Raw genomic sequence first — 21,543 nt, forward strand, 5'->3', positions numbered from 1 at the left:
GTCCGTCGATGGGTTTTTGTTTGCATCATATGGGTTTTGTATTCTCCTACAAGTCAAAGGGGGAAATAAATCCCAGTTAAAGCAGGTTAAATTTTAAGTTTTTTACTTAGTGAAATTATTAGCATGCTGACAGTTTTTTTTTTTAAAAGCTAAGGCTGATCAAAAATAAAAATAAATAAAAATATTTTATTTATCTAGAAATTGCATAGCAAATAAAATTGTTATTGGAAACAAATGTCACCAACAACAATCCTTGTTTGTTACAAAAAAATATGTATTAGGCCAGCCATACATGGTTCGATTTCCAAAATAATATTTTTTTCGAAAATCTTTTCAAAGAATTTTCGTTTGAATTTCGCACCATTAGTGGGAAACAGCAATGGTGAATGTTAGTGCGGCTATCGAATATGTTGTAAATTTTTTGAAAAAATAACGATTTTCTAATCAATGGTGGGAGAATCATGTGAGAAATATAATCGAAAAAGGAATGCACATGAGTGCAAGAATAGAAAATCCCTGGAAAGAAAATTCCCAGACACAAAAATTATTTTCTGTAGCAACATGAGGTGAAATTAAAGGCTTGGTTGGTCGAATTTAGAAAATATATCTATAGTTAAAATGATAATGCTGGTTGAGGTGTCAACTGTACCAGCAATGACAGTGTTACACATTGTATGTCAATACAAGAGCTTAACTGCAGTGCATTCTATAAATAGCAATTGATTAGTTTAATGTGCATAACAAGTTAAGCAAATCTTATGCATTTTAAAGACCGATCGTTAAAGGTCACTTTTGCAAAAAGAATTGCTAAAATATAGTGTCAAATTAAAGAAATCTTTTATAATTACATTCATACATTACCAGAAAAACGTGCATAATTTTATGGCTAAAGAGCATCAAATAGTCACCAGAGGTTATATGCTGAATAGTCTTAATATATTTTATAGGGGGAACATACAGTCACCTTTAGCCCCTATGCTTCATTACTGCAAACGATGATTAGGAAGATTCAATGACTGTTCAATACACTTCTCAGAGATGATTATTTTTCACAAATTACTAAAGTAATGGATATTGCAGAAAGCACCTTTTTAATTTTGCTTTACAAAAAATAACTAGCGTTTATGCACAGTGTATGTGATCAGTGAGGTAAAACAAAATCTGCTTTCACAATGCATGCTTAGTGGTGTCTCCTCTTGCTTCTCTTACAGTAGATATCACTCCCACATCTATTATATGAGTTGACAATGCCCTCAAAAAAATCTTAAGTGATTTTAAACCCTTACATATATCCAGTAAAGTGATTTGTCTCTGGTGATACACAGAGATTAAACAAATCCTCCTATAAAAGTTGTACCTGGTTATCTGTAGAACTCTGTCCTCTATAGTTTCCAGAATACACATTTTACACTGCATCAGGGTTTCTCAACTCCAGTCCTCAAGGCGCCCCAACAGGTCATGTTTTCAGGTTTTCCCTCAGATGAAATGGCTGTGGTAATTACTAGGGCAGTGAAACTGATCAAATCACCTGTGAAAAATAATGGAAAGCCTGAAAACATGACCTGTTGGGGCGCCTTGAGGACTGGAGTTGAGAAACACTGCTCTACATAGTTAGAGCACAGAGCTCTACAGGCCCCCTCTACAGGCTCATAGATAAAAACACAGAGCTGAGTTCATGAGTCACCTGCTATGTGCTGGAGTGGGGTGGATCGTCTCCTGGGAGGTTGAGGTGTAATCTACAGATATATCTGTTACTCATGCAGATGGCAGAGGGATCAGAGATCAGAAAAGAAGTGCACTTGGTGCTTTGGATTGGGGCTAGCACACACGATAGTGGATTGTGCTTTGTTAATTTTTCATGTCTGAGGTTTACAATCACTTTAAATCAAAATGATTTAAAAGTGAAACAAAAGACAAGGCCCTATTTAGAAACGTGTTTAGTGAGAAGCAAAAATGTGCTCACTTCAAATATACAGTCAGATGCAGTGAAAGTTAAAGGGGAAATGGAGCTTCTTCTGAACCTGACTAATTGCTTTACATGAAGCCAGATTTATGCCCCTTTATGACAATTCACATCACTTTACACCTTAGTAAATTATTATTATTATTATTATACAGGATTTATATAGCGCCAACAGTTTGCGCAGCGCTTTACATCAGGGAAGACAGTACAGTCACAATACAATCAATACAGGAGGGATCAGAGGGCCCTGCTCGTTAGAGCTTACAATCTAGAGGGGAGGGTCAAGTGGAACAAAGGGTAGTTAGCTGTGGGGGATGATCAGATGGACTCAAATGAAAAAACAGTTATGTGTGGGAAGGGTAGGCTTCTCTGAAGAGAAGGGTTTTCAGGGATCCTCTAAAAGCTGATAGAGAAGGAGATAGATGGATAGATTGGGGTAAGGAGTTCCATAGGCATGGAGAGGCTCTAGAAAAGTCCTGGAGACGAGCATGGGAGCAGGTGATGAGAGAGCTAGAGAGTAGGAGGTCTTGAGAAGAACGAAGAGAACGTACAGGTTGGTATTTAGAAACTAGGTCAGTGATGTAGCTGGGGGCAGAGTTGTGGATGGCTTTGTAGGTAATTGTTAGTATTTTGAATTTAATTCGTTGGATGAGCGGAAGCCAGTGGAGGGATTGACAGAGAGGAGTAGCAGAGACAGAGCGGTTGGTAAGGTGGATTAGTCTGGCAGCAGCATTCATGATAGACTGAAGGGGGGATAGAGTATGCAGCGGTAAGCCAATGAGGAGGGAGTTGCAGTAATCGAGGCGAGAGATGACCAGGGAGTGAATTAAGAGTTTTGTGGTGTCATTGGTTAAAAATGGGCGTATTTTGGAGATGTTGCGAAGGTTGAGGCGGCAAGATTTGGACAGTGATTGAACGTGAGGCTTAAAGGAGAGTTCAGAGTCCAGGACTACTCCTAGGACCTTGACATGTGGGGATGGGCAGATAGTTGTACCATTAATTTTGACAGAGAGATCAGGGGAAGAGGCACGTGGGGGAGGAAAAATGATAAGTTCCGTTTTGGATAGGTTGAGTTTGAGGAAGTGGTGTGACATCCAAACTGATATATCCGATAGTAAATTAGTGATACGTGAGGAGAATGAAGAAGTGAGTTGAGGGGTAGAGAAATAGATTTGAGTGTCATCAGCGTAAAGATGGTATTGGAAGCCGTGGGAGGCTATCAGCTGACCCAGGGAGGAGGTGTAGATAGAAAATAGGAGAGGTCCAAGAACAGAACCTTGGGGGACCCCAACAGAGAATGGAAGAGGAGTGGAGGAAGTAGAGTTGTAAGCAACGCTGAAGGTGCGGTTGGATAAGTAGGTGGAGAACCAGCGAAGAGTACAGTCACGGAGACCAAAATTGTGGAGTTTTTTGAGGAGGAGTGGGTGGTCAACCGTATCGAAGGCGGCAGAGAGGTCCAGGAGTAGGAGCACAGAATAGTGTCCCTTAGTTTTGGCTGTTAGTATATCGTTTGTTAGTTTTAGGAGAGCAGTTTCTGTGGAATGTTGAGGACGAAATCCAGACTGAAGGGGATCATGGAGGTTATTTTTAGCAAGGTGGACGCTCAGTTGGTTGTAGACTAGACGTTCAAGGAGTTTGGATAAAAAGGGGAGCAAGGAGATGGGGCGTAGGTTGTCAAGATTGGATGGGTCCAGTGAGGGCTTTTTAAGTATGGGGCTGACTAGTGCATGTTTCAAAGAGTTAGGGAAGATGCCAGAAGAGAGGGAGAGATTGAAGATGTGGGTTAGAGAGTGTAGAATCGAGCCAGAGGGCGAACGTAGCATTTGCGAGGGAACAGGATCCAGAGCACAGGTGGTAAGATGGACGTTGGCAAGTAATTTAGCGACCTCGTCTATAGTGGTGGGGTTGAAAGAGGGAAGTAATGACTGTACCTGTAGGCATGAGGCGTGAGGCGTGGAGGGTATCTGAACAGTAGAGATCTCGTTGCGAATTGTATCAATCTTCCGCTTGAAGTGATTGGCGATCTCCTGGGCGGTGAGTGAGTTAGTGGGTGGAGGCAATGGAGGACGAAGGAGAGAGTTGAAGGTAGAGAAGAGTTGACGGGGACGGGATGATAAGTTTTTAATAAGGGTGATAAAATAGGTCTGCTTGGCAGTGAAGAGGCTAGAATTGTATATTTGGAGGGCAGATTTATACTGGGCGAAGTCTTCCTGGGACTTAGTCTTGCGCCACAGGCGCTCGAGAGCACGGCTATGTTTTTTCAGACTTCTAGTATCATTTGTTTGCCAGGGTTGAAGGGGACGGGGCCTTATTCTGCGTGTAGTGAGAGGGGCCAGTCTGTCCAGTGATGCTAGAAGTGAAGTGTTGTAGACTGAAGTGGCTAGGTCGGTGCAGGACAGGGGTGCAATTTTGTCATAGAGGTGGTCAGTCTCAGAGTATAGAAGAGAAGGGTTGATATGGTCCAGGTTTCTACGAGTAACTGTTAGGCATTTGGGGGGAGAGGATGTGGAGGAGAGTGAGAGAGTAAAATTAATAAGGTAGTGATCAGAGAGGGGGTAAGGATAATTGGAGAGGTTGCATAGAGTGCATAGGTGGGAAAAGACAAGGTCAAGAGTATTGCCTTCAGAGTGAGTAGGAGCATGTATCCATTGCTTCAGGTCAAAAGAGGAGGTTAGACTGAGAAGTTTGGAAGTTGCAGGAGTGTTAGCATTAGTAGGGATGTTGAAGTCGCCAAGAATGATTGTGGGGATTTCAGAAGAGAGAAAGTAGGGTAGCCAGGCAGAGAAATCATCAAGAAAGGAGGATACTGGACCAGGGGGGCGGTAGATGACAGCTATCCTTAGAGAAACTGGGGAGAAGAGACGAATGCAATGCGCCTCAAATGAGGAGAGTGACATAGAGGGAGGTGGCTGAAGCACCTGAAAGGTGCTATGTGGGGCCAATAGGATTCCAACACCCCCTCCTTTGCGTCCACTGGGTCTGGGGGAGTGAGTCCAAAGAAGACCACCGTGAGATAGAGCAGCAGAAGACGCGGTGTCGGATTCATGAAGCCAGGTTTCAGTAATGGCGAGAAGATTAAATGAGTTAGCGATAAAGAGATCATGGAGGGGGGTGAGTTTGTTACAGACGGAGCGAGCATTCCAAAGGGCGCAAGAGAAAGGGAGTCTGGTCTTGGGAAGAAGGGAAATGGGAATTAGATTGTGTGGATTGCGACTGCATCCAGAGGGTGTAGGGCAATGGGTGCGTTGAGCACAGTTAGATGGAGGGCCAGGGTTTGGGGAGACATCACCAGAGGATAGGAGAAGTAGAAGGGTGAGGGAGGTAATGTGAGAATGCGATTTATATGAGGGGACATGCCCCAGCGATTTGGAGTATTGGGCATTTGGTTTTAGAATTAGCATGAGTTGGTGAGTGCAGTAATAAGAAGAGGACAGAAGTGAGGGTGATATATACAAGGTGTGGGGTGGCGAAGAGGGGTGAAGGGAAGACAGTTTAAGGATAGAAGACACAGCTGTCAGAAGCAGTGGTAGACAGTGCATTTTAGAAAGGGGAGGAAAAGTAAAACCTCCCAAAAAAAAAAAAAATGAAGTGATACCTGTATTATAAAAGACAAGGCATTTAAAACCTCCCCGCCTTGTACAATCGCTGAAGTGCAGAGCCGAAGTGCTTCCACTTATAGAAACGCCCCACTTGAAGATTGAGCCCCCTGCTAATGCTTCCCCCTAAAGGATGCTTACATTTATACTGGCAGAGATAGGGGGTGGGTGCATTTCAATTAGCTAATCAGGAGGTATTAAAGGTATGCTGATCAACAGGGCAAAATTCTTTGGTCAAAAACAGATCAGCAAGAGGGCAATAAAATTAATGGGCCGTGATTTTGGGTAAGTCAGAGGAGATAATAAAACATTGTAAGGTGGACAGATCTACAGGGGGTTAAGCAAAAGCAACATGCCAGTATTATCAAATAGACATAAACAAAACAGACAGCAATGTTTCAAATTCAGGGTGGATCTCAGACAGCTGAACATACCATAGTCATTTAAACTAGAGAAAACACATCAGTTTTCAATTCAGGGTGGATCTCAGACAGCTGAACATACCATAGTCATTTAAACTAGAGAAAACACATCAGTTTTCAATTCAGGGTGGATCTCAGACAGCTGAACATACCATAGTCATTTAAACTAGAGAAAACACATCAGTTTTCAATTCAGGGTGGATCTCAGACAGCTGAACATACCATAGTCATTTAAACTAGAGAAAACACATCAGTTTTCAATTCAGGGTGGATCTCAGACAGCTGAACATACCATAGTCATTTAAACTAGAGAAAACACATCAGTTTTCAATTCAGGGTGGATCTCAGACAGCTGAACATACCATAGTCATTTAAACTAGAGAAAACACATCAGTTTTCAATTCAGGGTGGATCTCAGACAGCTGAACATACCATAGTCATTTAAACTAGAGAAAACACATCAGTTTTCAATTCAGGGTGGATCTCAGACAGCTGAACATACCATAGTCATTTAAACTAGAGAAAACACATCAGTTTTCAATTCAGGGTGGATCTCAGACAGCTGAACATACCATAGTCATTTAAACTAGAGAAAACACATCAGTTTTCAATTCAGGGTGGATCTCAGACAGCTGAACATACCATAGTCATTTAAACTAGAGAAAACACATCAGTTTTCAATTCAGGGTGGATCTCAGACAGCTGAACATACCATAGTCATTTAAACTAGAGAAAACACATCAGTTTTCAATTCAGGGTGGATCTCAGACAGCTGAACATACCATAGTCATTTAAACTAGAGAAAACACATCAGTTTTCAATTCAGGGTGGATCTCAGACAGCTGAACATACCATAGTCATTTAAACTAGAGAAAACACATCAGTTTTCAATTCAGGGTGGATCTCAGACAGCTGAACATACCTGTGAAAAGACAGAGAAGAATTCTTCAGACAAGTGCAGAGCCGAAGTGCTTCCACTTATAGAAACGTCTAGTGAATGATTGCCACCATGGAGGCAAATGGGCTTAACAAGGGGAGGTGGGGCCACCTGTCACGTGACCCTGCACCCTCTGACGCACCCTCTGCTACGTCACTGGGAAAGCCCAGTCTTCCCCCTTGCGTCAGAGGGTGCGGGGTCACGTGACAGGTGGCCCGCCTCCCCTATATAAGAAATGTCAAAGCTCCAGCCGTTTCATTCCGCTGGGCTGTGTCCGGCTGAGAGAGGCGGCCTCCGATGCTGTGCTCTGGAGCTCTGGATGCCGGAAGATCTTTTCATCGCTGGACCGGTTAGGAGATCACCCGTTGTTGGATACAGACAACATTGGAGCAGGGAGCCGGGACAAGTGGATTACCACCGCTAGATTTTTTTTTCTTTTTTTTTTATTAATAAAGGACTTTTTTTCTACGGTGTGTGTGTGTGTGTTTTTTCCAACTATTTACACTTCCTTCGTGAAATGGTAGGGGTACAATGTACCCCATTACCAATTCACATAGGGGGGGGCCAGGATCTGGGGTTCCCCTTTGTTAAAGGGGTCTTCCAGATTCTGATAAGCCCCCCGCCCGCAGACCCCCACAACCACTGGGCAAGGGTTGTGGGGATGAGACCCTTGTCCCCATCAACATGGGGACATCCTCCCCATATTGAGGGCATGTGGCCTGGTACGGTTCAGGAGAGGGGGGGCCGCACTCTGTCCCCCCCTCTTTTCTGCGGCCGGCCAGGTTAACGTGCTCGGATAAGGGGTCTGGTGTGGATTTTTGGGGAAACTCCATGCCATTTTTTTTACATTTGGGGTGGAGTTCCCCTTAAGATCCACACCAGACCTGAAGGGTCTGGAATGGATATTTGGGGGGGGGGGGAACCCCATGTCATTTTTTTTTTTAAATTGACGGCGGGGTTTCCCTAATATCAATTCCAGACCTGAAGGGTAATTTTTATGAATGAATTTGCATTATTAAAATCACTGCTCCCGAAAAAACAGCCGTTTTTAAAACTTTTTTTTTGCATTGATACATGTCCCCTGGGACAGGACACTTTTTAGGACAATAACTTGCATATTAGCCTTTAAAATTAGCACTTTAGATTTCTCCCATAGACTTTAACAGGGTGTTCCGCGGCTTTTCGAATTTGCCGCGAACACCCCAAATTGTTCGTTGTTCTCCGAACAGGCGAACAGGCAATGTTCGAGTCGAACATGAGTTCAACTCGAACTCGAAGCTCATCCCTAGTCACAAACATTTAGAATTGTGATGTGTTATAACTTGGAAAAGTTTGGAAACCATGTCTGTAGTAGGTTTACATTTCCACTGTAACAGCAAATTTAAAATGAAATGTAATTCATATAATGCAATTCATATAATGAAATGAAAATTATGTAAATCTAATTTTATTGTATTTATGTATATTATCAGGCTATGGGATTGGTCTTCCTCCAAACTCTCCTCTCACTTCAAATATATCTGAATTAATCAGCCAGTATAAATCAAGTGGATTAATGGATACACTTCATGACAAGTGGTACAAAGTGGTGCCTTGTGGAAAGCGAAGCTTTGCTGTCACTGAGGTATGTACAGTTAATGTTAAAGCTTTTTACTTGTGGTCAACAGAAGTTTTGAATATGGCCAATTTTAATAACTTAAAAGGAATATATAAAGTTGTGCTTAATAAAATAAACACTAAAGGAAGTCCAAAGGTGCTCTTAAAAGTCCGATTCAGCAACACAAGCTGAATGAAGACACCAGATAATCAGATGAACGTACATCAAACTTAAGTGTTTGTGTAGAACAAATCCGAAAAATAATCCTCCACCTTGTGACGTCACCAACATTAAGGTCAAGATGTGCTCTTACTACAAGTGATGGACCCCCTATTATGGAAGGCCAAACAGGCATTTGGATATCTTAGCTGTATCCATGGGAGATATGGTGCAGAAGACGTGTGTCTCACAACCTGTTCCTCCTTCACTGATTTCAAATCATCCAGACAGTCCAGCGATAACCAAAAAATAAACTGTTCATTGTTTGGTTATCGCTGGGTTGTCTGGATGGTTGTGAGACATGCGTCATCTGTACCATATCTCCCATGGATACAGCTGAGATATCCAAGCGCCTCTTTGACCTTCCATAATAGAGGGTCCATCACTTGTGGTAAGAGCATATCTTGACCTTAATGTTGGTAACTTTACAAGGTGGAGGATTCTTTTGGATTTGTTCCATACAAACACTTCAGTTTGATGTTCGTTCATCTGATTGCCTGATGTCTTCATTTAGCTTGTGTTGCTGAATTGGACTTTTAAGAGCACCTTTGGACTTTCTTTAGTGTTTATTTTATTAAACACAACTTTATATATTGCTTTCATATACTTTTCTTGTGTTAAATCTCACAATTTTTGTTGCTGTTAATTTGCTATTATATACACAATCACAGTATTGTTAATTATTTTTATTTTTGACAAATTTTAATAGCTTGCTACCACTTATTGGAAACCATCCCAACTGAAGCATGCATAATTCAATGATCTGCTAATAAAGGGATTGCCAATGTGTGGATTTTTTTCACTAGCCATAGCCACATGACCACATTTTCATTAGTGACCAATATATATATTTTTTTACTTTCTTTTTATTAATCTTTTGTGTGAGAAAAAGGACAGAGAAAAAAAAACATATTCAATGACAAAATATGGTGGGATGAAATATCCCAAAATGGAGTAAAGTGATACATGTACCATAATAATCATAGTCATATACGTGTTTCAAGAAATATCCATCAAGATTACCAACAGCATTCCAGCAAGGGAATTAAGTATAATAAAGATATCAACCTTATCCTTATATCACGAATACAGGACGACTAAGGGTTAGGACTTTAAATGAAGCAGGCAGGTGTAAGTAGTTTAAATTTATTGGAAGTCAATGATAAGTTGCATGAGAGTAATCATGAGTCAACAAAGAAAACAAATATAATTCATTCAGTAGCTATACAGTACATACAGCAATGACAATTTACCACTTAATAATACAAATCACATAATACAAGTGATCTCTAAAAGGTAAAACATATAGTTGCTGTTGGCATAAACACATGACATATAATAGCTCTATGCATTTCGTGAATTCATCATAATAATAGTATTATTATTATTATTATACTACAGCATTCAGTTCTCCACATGCATGCTCCTGAAGAGTGGATAAAGCCATGAAATGCATAGAGCTATTATATGCCATGTTTTTATGCCAACAATATGTTTTACCTTTTAGTGATCACGTGTATTATGTGATTTGTATTATTAAGTGGTAAATTGTCATTGCTGTATGCATATCTACTGAATGAATTATATTGGTTTTCTTTGTTGACTCATGATTACCCTCATGCAACTTATTATTGACTTCCAATAATTTTAAACTACTTACACCTGCCTGCTTCATTCAAAGTCCCGACCCTAAGGCTGTGTACACACGATCGGATTTCTGATGGAATAAAATCTTCTTTGGTCCCCATCAGTTATTCTGGTTCTTTCTCCCTGCTTAGTGCCCCCATAGCAAGCCACTTGTTTATAGGGGGACTTGTGTATGCTCACGCCCATGCCCCCCTCAATAAGACACATAGAGGGAGGCTTGACCCCGCCCCCCCCCACTCCCTCCTCAATGGCTGTAATTGAGCCAATGAGTAGGCAGAGAGCTGGGACAGCAGCTGCTCTTGTAAACATCGCTGGATAGGGATCAGGCTCAGGTAAGTATTGGGGGGGTCTGGGGGGAGAGCTACATAGTGAAGGTTTTTTACCTTCATGCATAGAATGCATGAAGGTTAACATGTATCCAGCTTTTATAACCACTTTAATAATAATAATAATAGTATTTTAGGGTACACTTGTGAATTGGAAGTGTTAACTATCTCTTAACTGAAATATGGCTTCATAAAATGACAACATAGATGCTGTCATTTGTGGGTCTCTTGCTATAGCATAACAGCCCCTTTGTCTTATGGTCATTTTGATGAGGCCATAGCAAAACATTATGACCACATATTATAACTTGTTGAGACATGGTCTCCATTAGACCTTTATAGGTACGCTGTAGTATCTGTCACCAATCCATCAGTAGCAGATCCTTTAACTCCTGCAAATTGCAAGGTGGGGCTACTATGGATCTGATTTGCTTTTCCAGCATATACCACAGATGCTTGGTTGCATTGAGATGTGGAGAATCTGGAGGAAAAAAATACACCTCAAACTCCTTTTTGTGTTCCTCAAACTATTCTTGAATTCATTAGACCAGGCCACCTTCTTTCATTGCTCCTTTGCTCCAGTAATACCCTTCTTCAGCAATTTGAGCTACAGAAGCTCTAATGCCACGTACACACGATCGATTTGTCCGATGAAAACGGTCTGATGGACCTTTTTTATTAGACTAAACCGATCGTGTGTGGGCCCCATCGGTTATTTATCCATCGGTTAAAAAATTAGGAACTTGTTTTAAAATTATCTGATGGATAAAAAACCTATAGAAAAAAACGATCATCTGTAGGCACGTCCATCGGTAAAAAATCCACGCATGCTCAGAATCAAGTCGATGCATGCTTGGAAGCATTGAACTTAATTTTTTTCAGCACGTCATTGTGTTTTATGTCACTGCGTTCTGACAAGATCGTTTTTTTAACTGATGGTGTGTAGGCACGACTGATCATCAGTCAGCTTCATCGGATAACTGATGGAAAAATCCATCAGACCGTTTTCATCAGATGGACCGATTGTGTGTACAGGGCATCAGATTCAACTATACGGGTCAGTCTTTGCTCCCCACATGCATCAGTGACCCATGGCTGCCCCTAACCCTGTTTACTGGTTTTCCTTCCTTGGACTTCTTTTGGTAGGTCCTGACCACTGACGGCTGGAAACATCCCACAATCACTGCAGTTTTAGAGTTGCTCTGACCCAGTTGTCTAGCCATTACAAATTGGCCCTTGTCAAAGTTTCTTAATTTTCTATGCCTGCCAATGTAACAAGATAATCAATGGTATTCAATTTACCTGTCAGTGGTCATAATGTTATGCTGATCAATATATATATATATATATATATATATATATATATATATATATATATATATATATATATATATACACTGTTATATATGATTATATTCAAAATTACACAACTTATATTATTAACAATATAGTAAATATAACTCCGTAACGTATGCAGTCACTGTTATGTAAGCAGTCACTGTTGCTGAAAGGTATAATAGTCAAACAAGTGATACATTTCCTTCCCAACAAGGGCAAAGAGGTGTCCAGGGACCTTCTGCTAATTAGACACAGTCAGTATAGTATAATTCTACTTGGTCATTTACAAGATTGCCATTTGCACACTAAGGTTTTCATTCCCTTAAGTGGTTTTGCCATTTTTTCTTTTGTTTAACGCCTAAAATTCTAGCAAGTTGCCTTGTGTTGTAATATGGTTTTACTTTTTAATATGCTTTTTTTTTTAAAAGATTATAAAACAATATAGTTTAGAAATGTTGCACCTTATATTGTTCCCACAGTCTGCATTTAACAAGACAATATATGCTGCATAGGAAGTTACTATAGCATATTAACTTACAGACTACCACTCAGTCCCCCACGTTGACCATTATTTAGTGACCAAACAATCCTGTTACAAAATATCTAGCCCTTCCCTACCCCATGCTTGCACTTTAGCTGTTATGAACATTTTAATATAAAAGATACAAAGCATTTCAGAAATCCCTTGTTGCTTATGCTTAGTACCACTCTGAGGAGTTACATTTAGTCTTAGAGAGACACTGTTATTGATAACGTCCAGTGAAATTCTAATCATATTAACTGATCAGGATCCTTAATGCTGTAGTTTTCTAGGGGTACAGGCAATTCTCATCCTGGTTTTTCACATTATATAAATTGAAATCACAGTACCTCTTGTGAAGAGAAGATAGATATCATCTTCCTCCCTGTAGCACAACTTCCCAGCCCAATTATCTAGCACCATGGCAGCATGTCTCCCAAACTCTTGTCAGTGAACCCTGGTCATATTTAAAACAACCACAGATGTTCCAACTTTAAAAGCCTCCTTCTGGCTCAACCAGACACATTTTCTGATGAAAAAGGGAAAAAAACATCTTCTTGAATAGCAACAAATCATTTCATTTCATTTAAAGAAAACTACTCACAAGCTTGGTTAAAAATTGAGCTCGTCACAATTCACCCTTGTGGTATCCTCACCAGAGGCTGGAAACTAGGTCTAGTGTTAGGGAGCTTAATTAGTGGGAATGCTTTAATAAGCATTCCCAGTATTGATATCCGTAAATTTATTATTCTTAATTTTAATTTTATTCCGTACGTTTTTTGGCTCTGCGTAACTTCTGCATACTTTCAGCTATTGAGACCATTCAACTATTAAAATGTTCGTCTCGTTCAGCTAACGATGGGATTTCTTCAAGTTTTTTTGTACTATTTATACTTTTTAAAATATTAAGCTTTTAGACACTTTTTTTTAACATTGAAGTCAATGAGAACATCCTTTTTACCCCTTAAAATCTCATGTACGCCAAATGCTTCTTCTCCTTCATACTTTCACTTACAGAGACCAAACAAACTTTAAAACGGTTACAAAATATTCAGCTATCCGAAAATGACTTTTTAGATTGATATCTTTTACGTTTTTTGTGAAAACGCAATTTACGTTTAGTGATTTTTTCAGAAAATTTAATCGGTTATAATGAATTCCTATGGAGCAGCTTTACAGTGTGTCATGTGACCTTTACAGCACAGATCATTGAAAAAAAATTATCTTTAAAAAAAGGGGAAACAAATTGCTCTCACGCCCACAAGATCTACTTGTCATACACAATTTATATATCAAAACGTAGGTATTTTTGTCTGGTTTCAGGCAATGTGATCAGTTTTGTGATATGCATTTTATTTTTAGTTCGTGGAGCTTCTAAAGGACAAGGGTACCACATTTTCTGTCATTGACTCTCATGTTAAAACGTCTAAAAAATTTCCCAGCAAAACACACAAAGATGCTCTTTTTTAAATCGCTGACATGCCCACATTTTTAAGTTTATCAACATAAATTTCATATCGATGCGTTCACAAAAGCCTTGTGTTTCAAACGGTGAAGTCGCTGTATCGATCGCATGTACGGTTGTGGATTTATTAAGGTTTGTTTGAAGGCTTAATTCATGTATTTGGTCTGTGAATTAAAAGCGTTTGTAATGGTATTTCTTTACCTAAATAGCTTTCTACCTCAGTGCAATATTCCTCCTCACTGACCTGGGGGGGAGGGGAAACCTCTTGAGGGGGGAGGGGCGACCAGGAAGTCAGGATACTCTCTACTTTGCAGATGGAGAAAGGAGCTGTGTGTCCTAAAGATAGTGTAGTGGTTATGGTGAATGGCTTTGGCGTGGGCTCAGCAATTGAGCTATTCAGCATTCCCACTCGCATTTTCCTCAGGAAATGCATTTTCTAGTCTTTAAATATTCCTTTTCTTTTCCAAAAATTAAAACCTAACTCCTGACCCTACTTTAATACTTTTCTTCCTAATTGTATATTCGTGACCATAGGATCTTCCTTCAATGCCATATACTGTATGTACCCTTATCCTCCAGTTATCTCATAACATAATTCATTATTACAACTCCTTCACCTTTATCAACCTTTATTTCTGCAAGTCTTTCAAAGCGTGTTGATCTCTGTGTGTGAAATTTTGTCTCGTCAAAAGTAGATTGTCTAATAATGTCCCCAATATCTTCTAATACTACCTTTTTAAAGTGTTTAAAATGTCTTAGTTCACTTGAGCTCTTTTGAAAAAAAAGTCTTATTTTATTTTTAATATTGTAAAGTCACCCTCTACTTTATTGTCCTATGAGTTCCATTGTTCCATTCTTCTTGATTCTTATAGCAGTATTTCTTTGAAGTAAAACTAAAATATTTTTTTTTTTTTTTGCCATATGTGTCCTCATTGGAAGAATTCCCCTCTATTCCTGTCCTAGTGACCACTCAAAATTTGTGATTTTCTTACATTTGTGGTGATCATGCTCACAACATAATTTAACCCTTCTTTAATATATTATTTTCTCCCTTGAGAGACCCTTACTATTCAAAATAAAGAAAAAGAAAGAAACCTTCATTAATTAAAAAAAGTTTGTGTAAATAGCATAATGCTTATGTTTAAAATATATAATATATAATACATCATACATATACATTTCAGGCTTCTGCCCTTCACCTTCTTTGGGCAAATTATCAATATAAAAATAGATGCCTTAAGTGGTAGAACTTTTCTATGAAACTGATATTTGTCCTCGGATTACATATAATATAAAAAAAAGAGGTTAGGTTCATTATCTACAGCTTTAACATGTTGTGCCTGTAATAATCAAGATAACTTTAATGTCTTATGATATCAGTTATCGATTATTGGCAAATTGTATGATTAAAAGCAATTATTTAAGACAAAGATTTTACTTCTTGTGTTTGCTTTTTAATAACCTTTTCTTAGGCAGTTTTCCATTAACCAGAAGCTGTGCAACAAGACATGTATTCTGTCCACCAATAAACGCATAAAATAAGCATAGGTACAGAAAATAAAAAAGGGTTTGTAAAAAAAAATTAAAAGCTCCCCACCATGAAAAATGATATACTTGAACAGAGTTTACCTTTGAGCAGCTACCACAGAGTTAAGTCTCCGGTGTTTAATGTGCACCATAAATCAGTGCTCTCATTTCTTCTACCAGTAGAGAACTTGATAAAATTTCACATAATTAGGTCAAAGAGAAATGGACTAGATAGAATTACAAATCCTGTGGTTCCACTGAGGTCTAGATATTATATTTTATCTTTTCTCCCAATGCGATTTTTATTTTTTTCCATACTTGGGGTTTGATCTTTTTTCCTATTTGATGTAGGTAAGAAGATCTAAAATGGTTGTGCTATTTAAAAAAATAAATACAATTTGGGACATAGCTGTCTCTCATAATGAAAAGTAATATCCCATGAGAACTTGATAGACAAATGCAGTCTGTCTTCCGACTCAGTGTGCGAAGATTAGTCATGCAGTAACAAAGATGGATTAAATCTGAGGAAATTGTTTTGAAAGTACACTTCATCAGTTCACCAACTTGCTTAATTTGATATGTTAAAGTACATTTCCTTATAACAAGTTTAAAGACTGTAGAAGATCTGTTTTGCAAGGCTCAAATGTTATATAGCATGTGCTTTACATAATGATGAAATACTTTAATATCTCAAATCTATATTAGAATCCCCCTAACTATGATAAATAGAGCCTTCTGCAAATGTAAGTATGATTTCCTTAAGGAAACAGTAAAATGAAAATGGATTACTAGGTATAAGGAGTAAGGGTGTATTTTATAAATAGCTATACATAGGATGTGTTTCAAACTATCACTGCTGTACAGTTGTATGATGAAGGATGGTAATTCATAAGTAATAGATTGTAGAAATGGTTTGTTTTCATTTATTTATGGCTGAGTAGAATATGTCTCACACTAATCCCTCATGACATCATATTTTTTATTGTTTTTCTCTGGAGTAGGGCAATAAAATGTCACGCTAAGATATAAGTCATAACTACAGTCTCTTAAGTCCACTTTAGAGGGGCATATAAGAAGGATCTGGAAAACATTTGTGCATTGTTGCCTAACTGCCTTCAATTTCCATAGAGAAATGTAAAATCCTGCAATATTATATTCCGAATATGTGTCTAGATGTAAATTGACATGCACAACTATATACTTACTTCAAAAATCATTATGGTTTAAAAAGAAAAGAAAAATCTGCGGGTGGTAATAATAATAATTAACAACCATGTAATAATATATTCACATAGCGTGCATCTATATTACATGGTTGTTAAAGCCTTAAAAAATTATATTCAAACATATATTAAAGTAGTTAGAAAAATAAGTGTTTTTGTGACAAAATGGGGTTGATTTACCAATGACAAATATTTACTTAGCAAAATACATTTTCACTTTGTAAGGGTATTTTCCCTTAGTGAATGAATTAAAGCTCTGCTGACTTTCATCATTCATCCAAATGCAAGCAAAATAGCTATATTTTCTTTGCTTGTGATTGGATATTCGTAGCAAAGTGAGTTTTCATCATAGTGGCATAGCTCTCTGGATAATGTATTTTGCAAAGTTAACTGCTTGCTGACCAGCGCACGAAGATAAACGTCGACAGCATGGCATGGACAGGCAGAAGGACGTATATATACGTCCCCTTTAAGAGGCAGCATTGTGGACCTGTAACCTGCCGCGATCTCCGTGATTCCGACCGCAGGTCCTGCGTCATACCCGTGATCGTGTCATGGTGAGGAAGAAGATGGAAATATTTATGTAAACAAGAATTTACCCAGTCTTCCTAGTGTTAGTTAATCCCCACACACACTAGTCAGGTGCTAGCCCAGCTCGCATGCTGTGTATCGTGAAGAAATAATTGTGGATGGCTTCACTTCCAAAAATCCTTTTATTGAAGCTTCATATGACAAGTGGTGGACAGATGGAGCAGGGGAAAAAGAGGTAGACGAGTTGCACGCAAATGTCAGTGCTTAGTCATTACCATGAGGAAAAAATCTGTTAAAAAAAAATTTGGGTATTTATTATAGCAAAAAGTAAAAGATACTGGCCCAAATTCAGAAAGGATTTACGACGGCATATCTCCAGATACGCCGTCGGAAGTCCGAATGTGAGGCGTCGTATCTCGGTGCTTGATTCAAAGAATCAGATATACCAGAATTTGTCTAAGATACGACTGGCGTAAGTCTCTTACGCCGTTGTATCTTAGGTGCATATTTATGCTAGGGGCGCTTCCGTATATTTCCGTGTTGAATATGCAAATGAGCTAGATACGCCAATTCACGAACGTACTTGCACCCGTCGGATTTAGCTACGCCATTTACGTAAGGCGTCGGTCTGGCGTAACTTTACCCCTCATAAAGCAGTGGCAAGTCATGTTAAGGTATGGACGTCGGAAACGTCGGAACAGCGTCGTATTTTACGTTGTTTGCGTAAGTCGTACGTGAATGGGGATGGGTGTAGGTTACGTTCACGTCGACTAAGCATTGAGCCGGCGTAACTTAGGGAGAAAATTTTACGTGATACTGAGCATGTGCGCGCAAGCGCCATTCGTTTATTTCATTTACGTGGGGTCACGATTCATTTCCATACAACACGCCCCCTACCAGCCTACTTTGAATTACGCGGGCTTACGCCGGCCCATTTACGCTACGCCGCCGCAACTTACGGAGCAAGTGCTTTGTGAATATTGCACTTGCCTGTCTAAGTTGCGGCAGGGTAGCGTAAATAGGATACGCTGCGCACGCACAAAGATGCGCCCAGATACGTGAATCTGGCCCACTGTGTTTTCTTTCAAGATTGTCACTCTTCTTTTGTTTATAGCACACAAATTAAAACCACAGGGGTGATAAACTACCGCCAAAAGAAAGCTCTATTTGTAGGAAAAAAAGTGCGTCAATTTTGTTTGGGTACAGCATCGCACGACTGCACAATTATCAGTTAAAACAACCCAGTGCCGTATCGCAAAAAATGGCCTGGTCATGAAGCAGACAAATCTTCCAGGGCTGAAGTGGTTAATTAGTTCACAGAGTTCTGTGAATGGGAAACTACAAGTACCAATAGTCTCTGCTGCTGTCGTATTTGAGTTCTCAATGAACAATCAGGATGCGTTTGAGCACGTTATGTAGTTCATTGTCTTTTCCTGTCATGAGGTACCAGCAGACAGATACAGTGACTGAAACAGATTATAGCGCACACATGCAAAAATACATTTATCCTGCAAGGCTAGTTAAAAACACCTGAACATATTCAAAAATATGGGGGTTTGGTCACACTATATGGTCATATAGTGCTAAGCCCACTTACTGCGACAAAGGATGTATAGCATTTTTAGGGTGTGACCCCCAAGTATGTTTTTGTAGATACACTGACAAGTCTGCAGGAGTCTTGCATGGCACCAGTGATCTGGGTGAAAATCTTTCCAGGCTACTAGTAAAAAAGAAAATAATAAATGCACATTTTTTTACCTGCAAAAAGATGTGTGTTTATTTTTTTTAATATTTTTTTTAAACAGCAAACTTATCCTTTAACCTCCCCCCGCCAAAGAGTTAACAACTCCAACCAGTTCACATGCCATCAATGCTGGGGGTTATTGCCTAAGCTGACACCATTGCTAGAGATCATTGTTGCAGAAACTGTCACTGATGCTGGGGGTTATTATTGCAGAAACAGGCACTGATGCTGGGGTTTATTATTGCAGAAACAGGCACTGATGCTGGGGGTTATTATTGCAGAAACTGGCACTGATACCAGGGTTATTATTGCAGAAACAGGCACTGATGCTGTGGGTTATTATTGCGGAAACTGGCACTGAGGCTGGGGTTTATTATTGCAGAAACAGGCACTGATGCTGGTTGCTATTATTGCAAACAGGCACTGATGCTGGGGGTTATTATTGCAGAAACACACACTTATGCTGGGGGTTATTATTTCAGAAACTGGCACTGATGCAGGGGGTTATTATTGCAGAAACAGGCACTGATGCTGGGGGTTATTATTGCAAAAACTGGCACCATTGCTGGGGGTTATTATTGCAGAAACTGGCACTGATGCTGGGGATTATTATTACTGCTACTGATACCAATGCTGTTGGTTGTTATTGCATAAACTGGCACTGATATTTTTGGTTAATAATATGAACATTTCCATTTATGGTGGGGATATTATTTCTTAAACTGCCACAGATGCTGGGTGGATATAACTGCAGAAACTGGCACTGATGCTGTGGGTTATTATTGTGTAAACTAGCACTTAGGCTGGCAGTTATTATTAAGGGGTTTACTATTTTTAACCCCTTGACAACTAAGGGCCAGATTCACAGCAGAAATACGCCGGCATATCTACTGATACGCTGGCGTATTTTCAAATTTTTCAAATTTCAAAATCCTCAAACCAAGATACGATGGCTTTTGGCATAGATCCGACAGGCGTACGGCTTCGTACGCCTTCGGATCGTAGGTGTAATTCTCCGGCGGCCCCTGGGTGGAGTTTGCGTAGTTTTCCAGCGTCGGGTATGCAAATTAGCTGATTACAGCGATCCACGAAGGTACGCGCGTTCGTCGCATTCTCTTACGTCGTCGCTAGTCGGTTTTTCCCGTCGTAAACTTAAGCCTGCTATTTCATGGCTTAGATTTAGACCAGCCATGTTAAAGTATGGCCGTCGTTCCCGCGTCAAATTAAATTTTTTTGCGTAAGACGTCCGGGAATACGAAAGTACGTTACGCACGTCGCCGTTCAAAAAACACGTCGGGGCGCCGTAATTTCACACAAAGCATGGCGGGAAATTTACAAACGGAGCATGCGCAGAACGTTCGGCGCGGGTACGCGCCTAATTTAAATGGTACACGCCCCATTTGAATTAGGTGGGCTTGCGCCGGGCGGCTTTAAATTACACCACCGTAAGTTTACACGCAAGTGCTTGGTGAATCAGGCACTTGCGCTGAAAACTTGCGGCGGTGTAACGTAAAGACGATACGTTACGCCGCCGCAGATCTCTGTGAATCTGGCCCAATGCCTTTTTCGGGCACTTGTTGCTTAGTTAAAATCAGTATTTTTTTGCTAGAAATTTACTTAGAACCCCCAAACATTATGGGGCAGATTCACGTACCTCGGCGCATATCTCCACCGGGCGCAGCGTATCTAAGATACACTACGCCACCGTAACTTTTTTTTCTTGAACCCTAAAAGAATTTGCGCAGTACGTTACGGCGGCGTAGTGTATCTTTGGCGGCGTAAGGGCGCGGTATTCAAATGGATGTGATGGGGGCGTGTTTTATGTAAATACGTCGTGACCCGACGTAAACTATGTTTTTTTTTAACGGCGCATGCGCCGTCTGTGGGGTTATCCCAGTGCGCATGCTCCAAATTAAACCGGATCAAGCCAATGCTTACGACGGTGATGTCATTCTACGTAAATCCCTATTCACGAACGACTTACGCAAACAACGTAAAAAATTCAAAAGGCGACGCGGGAACGACGGCCATACTTAACATTGAGTACGCCTCATAATAGCAGGGGTAACTATACGCTGGAAAAAGCCAAACGCAAACGACGTAAAAAATGCGCCGGACGGACGTATGTTTGTGGATCGCCGTAACGCAGAATTTGACGGAAACACCACCTAGCGGCCGCCGAAAAAATGCACCTATGATCCGACGGCGTACTAAGACGTACGCCTGTCGGATCGATCCGAGATGCAGTCATATCTTATTTTGTAGATACAAAACAAAGAAACAACGCGCAAAATTTTAAATTATGCGGCGTATCAAGAGATACGCTGGCATAATTCTTTTGTGGATCTGCCCCTATATATATATATATATATATATATATATATATATATATATATATATATATAGCAGAGACACTAGAGAATAAAATGATCATTGTTGGAATATTTTATGTCACACTGTACTTGCAAAGCTGTCTTTCAAATGCAAT

The 21,543-nt window shown here is 39.8% G+C and overlaps 1 protein-coding gene across 1 annotated transcript in view; it reads left to right on the forward strand.

The window, feature by feature from the left end:
* Positions 1-21,543, forward strand: part of GRIN3A (glutamate ionotropic receptor NMDA type subunit 3A) — a 463,270-nt gene that overhangs the window by 395,645 nt on the left and 46,082 nt on the right. The window contains exon 6 of the mRNA XM_040361003.1: positions 8,391-8,542. Within this exon, the coding sequence (XP_040216937.1) occupies positions 8,391-8,542 (152 nt within the window). The remainder of the gene's footprint in view (positions 1-8,390; positions 8,543-21,543) is intronic.

Source organism: Rana temporaria, chromosome 1 (assembly GCF_905171775.1).
Source record: "Rana temporaria chromosome 1, aRanTem1.1, whole genome shotgun sequence".
Classification (NCBI taxonomy): domain Eukaryota; kingdom Metazoa; phylum Chordata; class Amphibia; order Anura; family Ranidae; genus Rana; species Rana temporaria.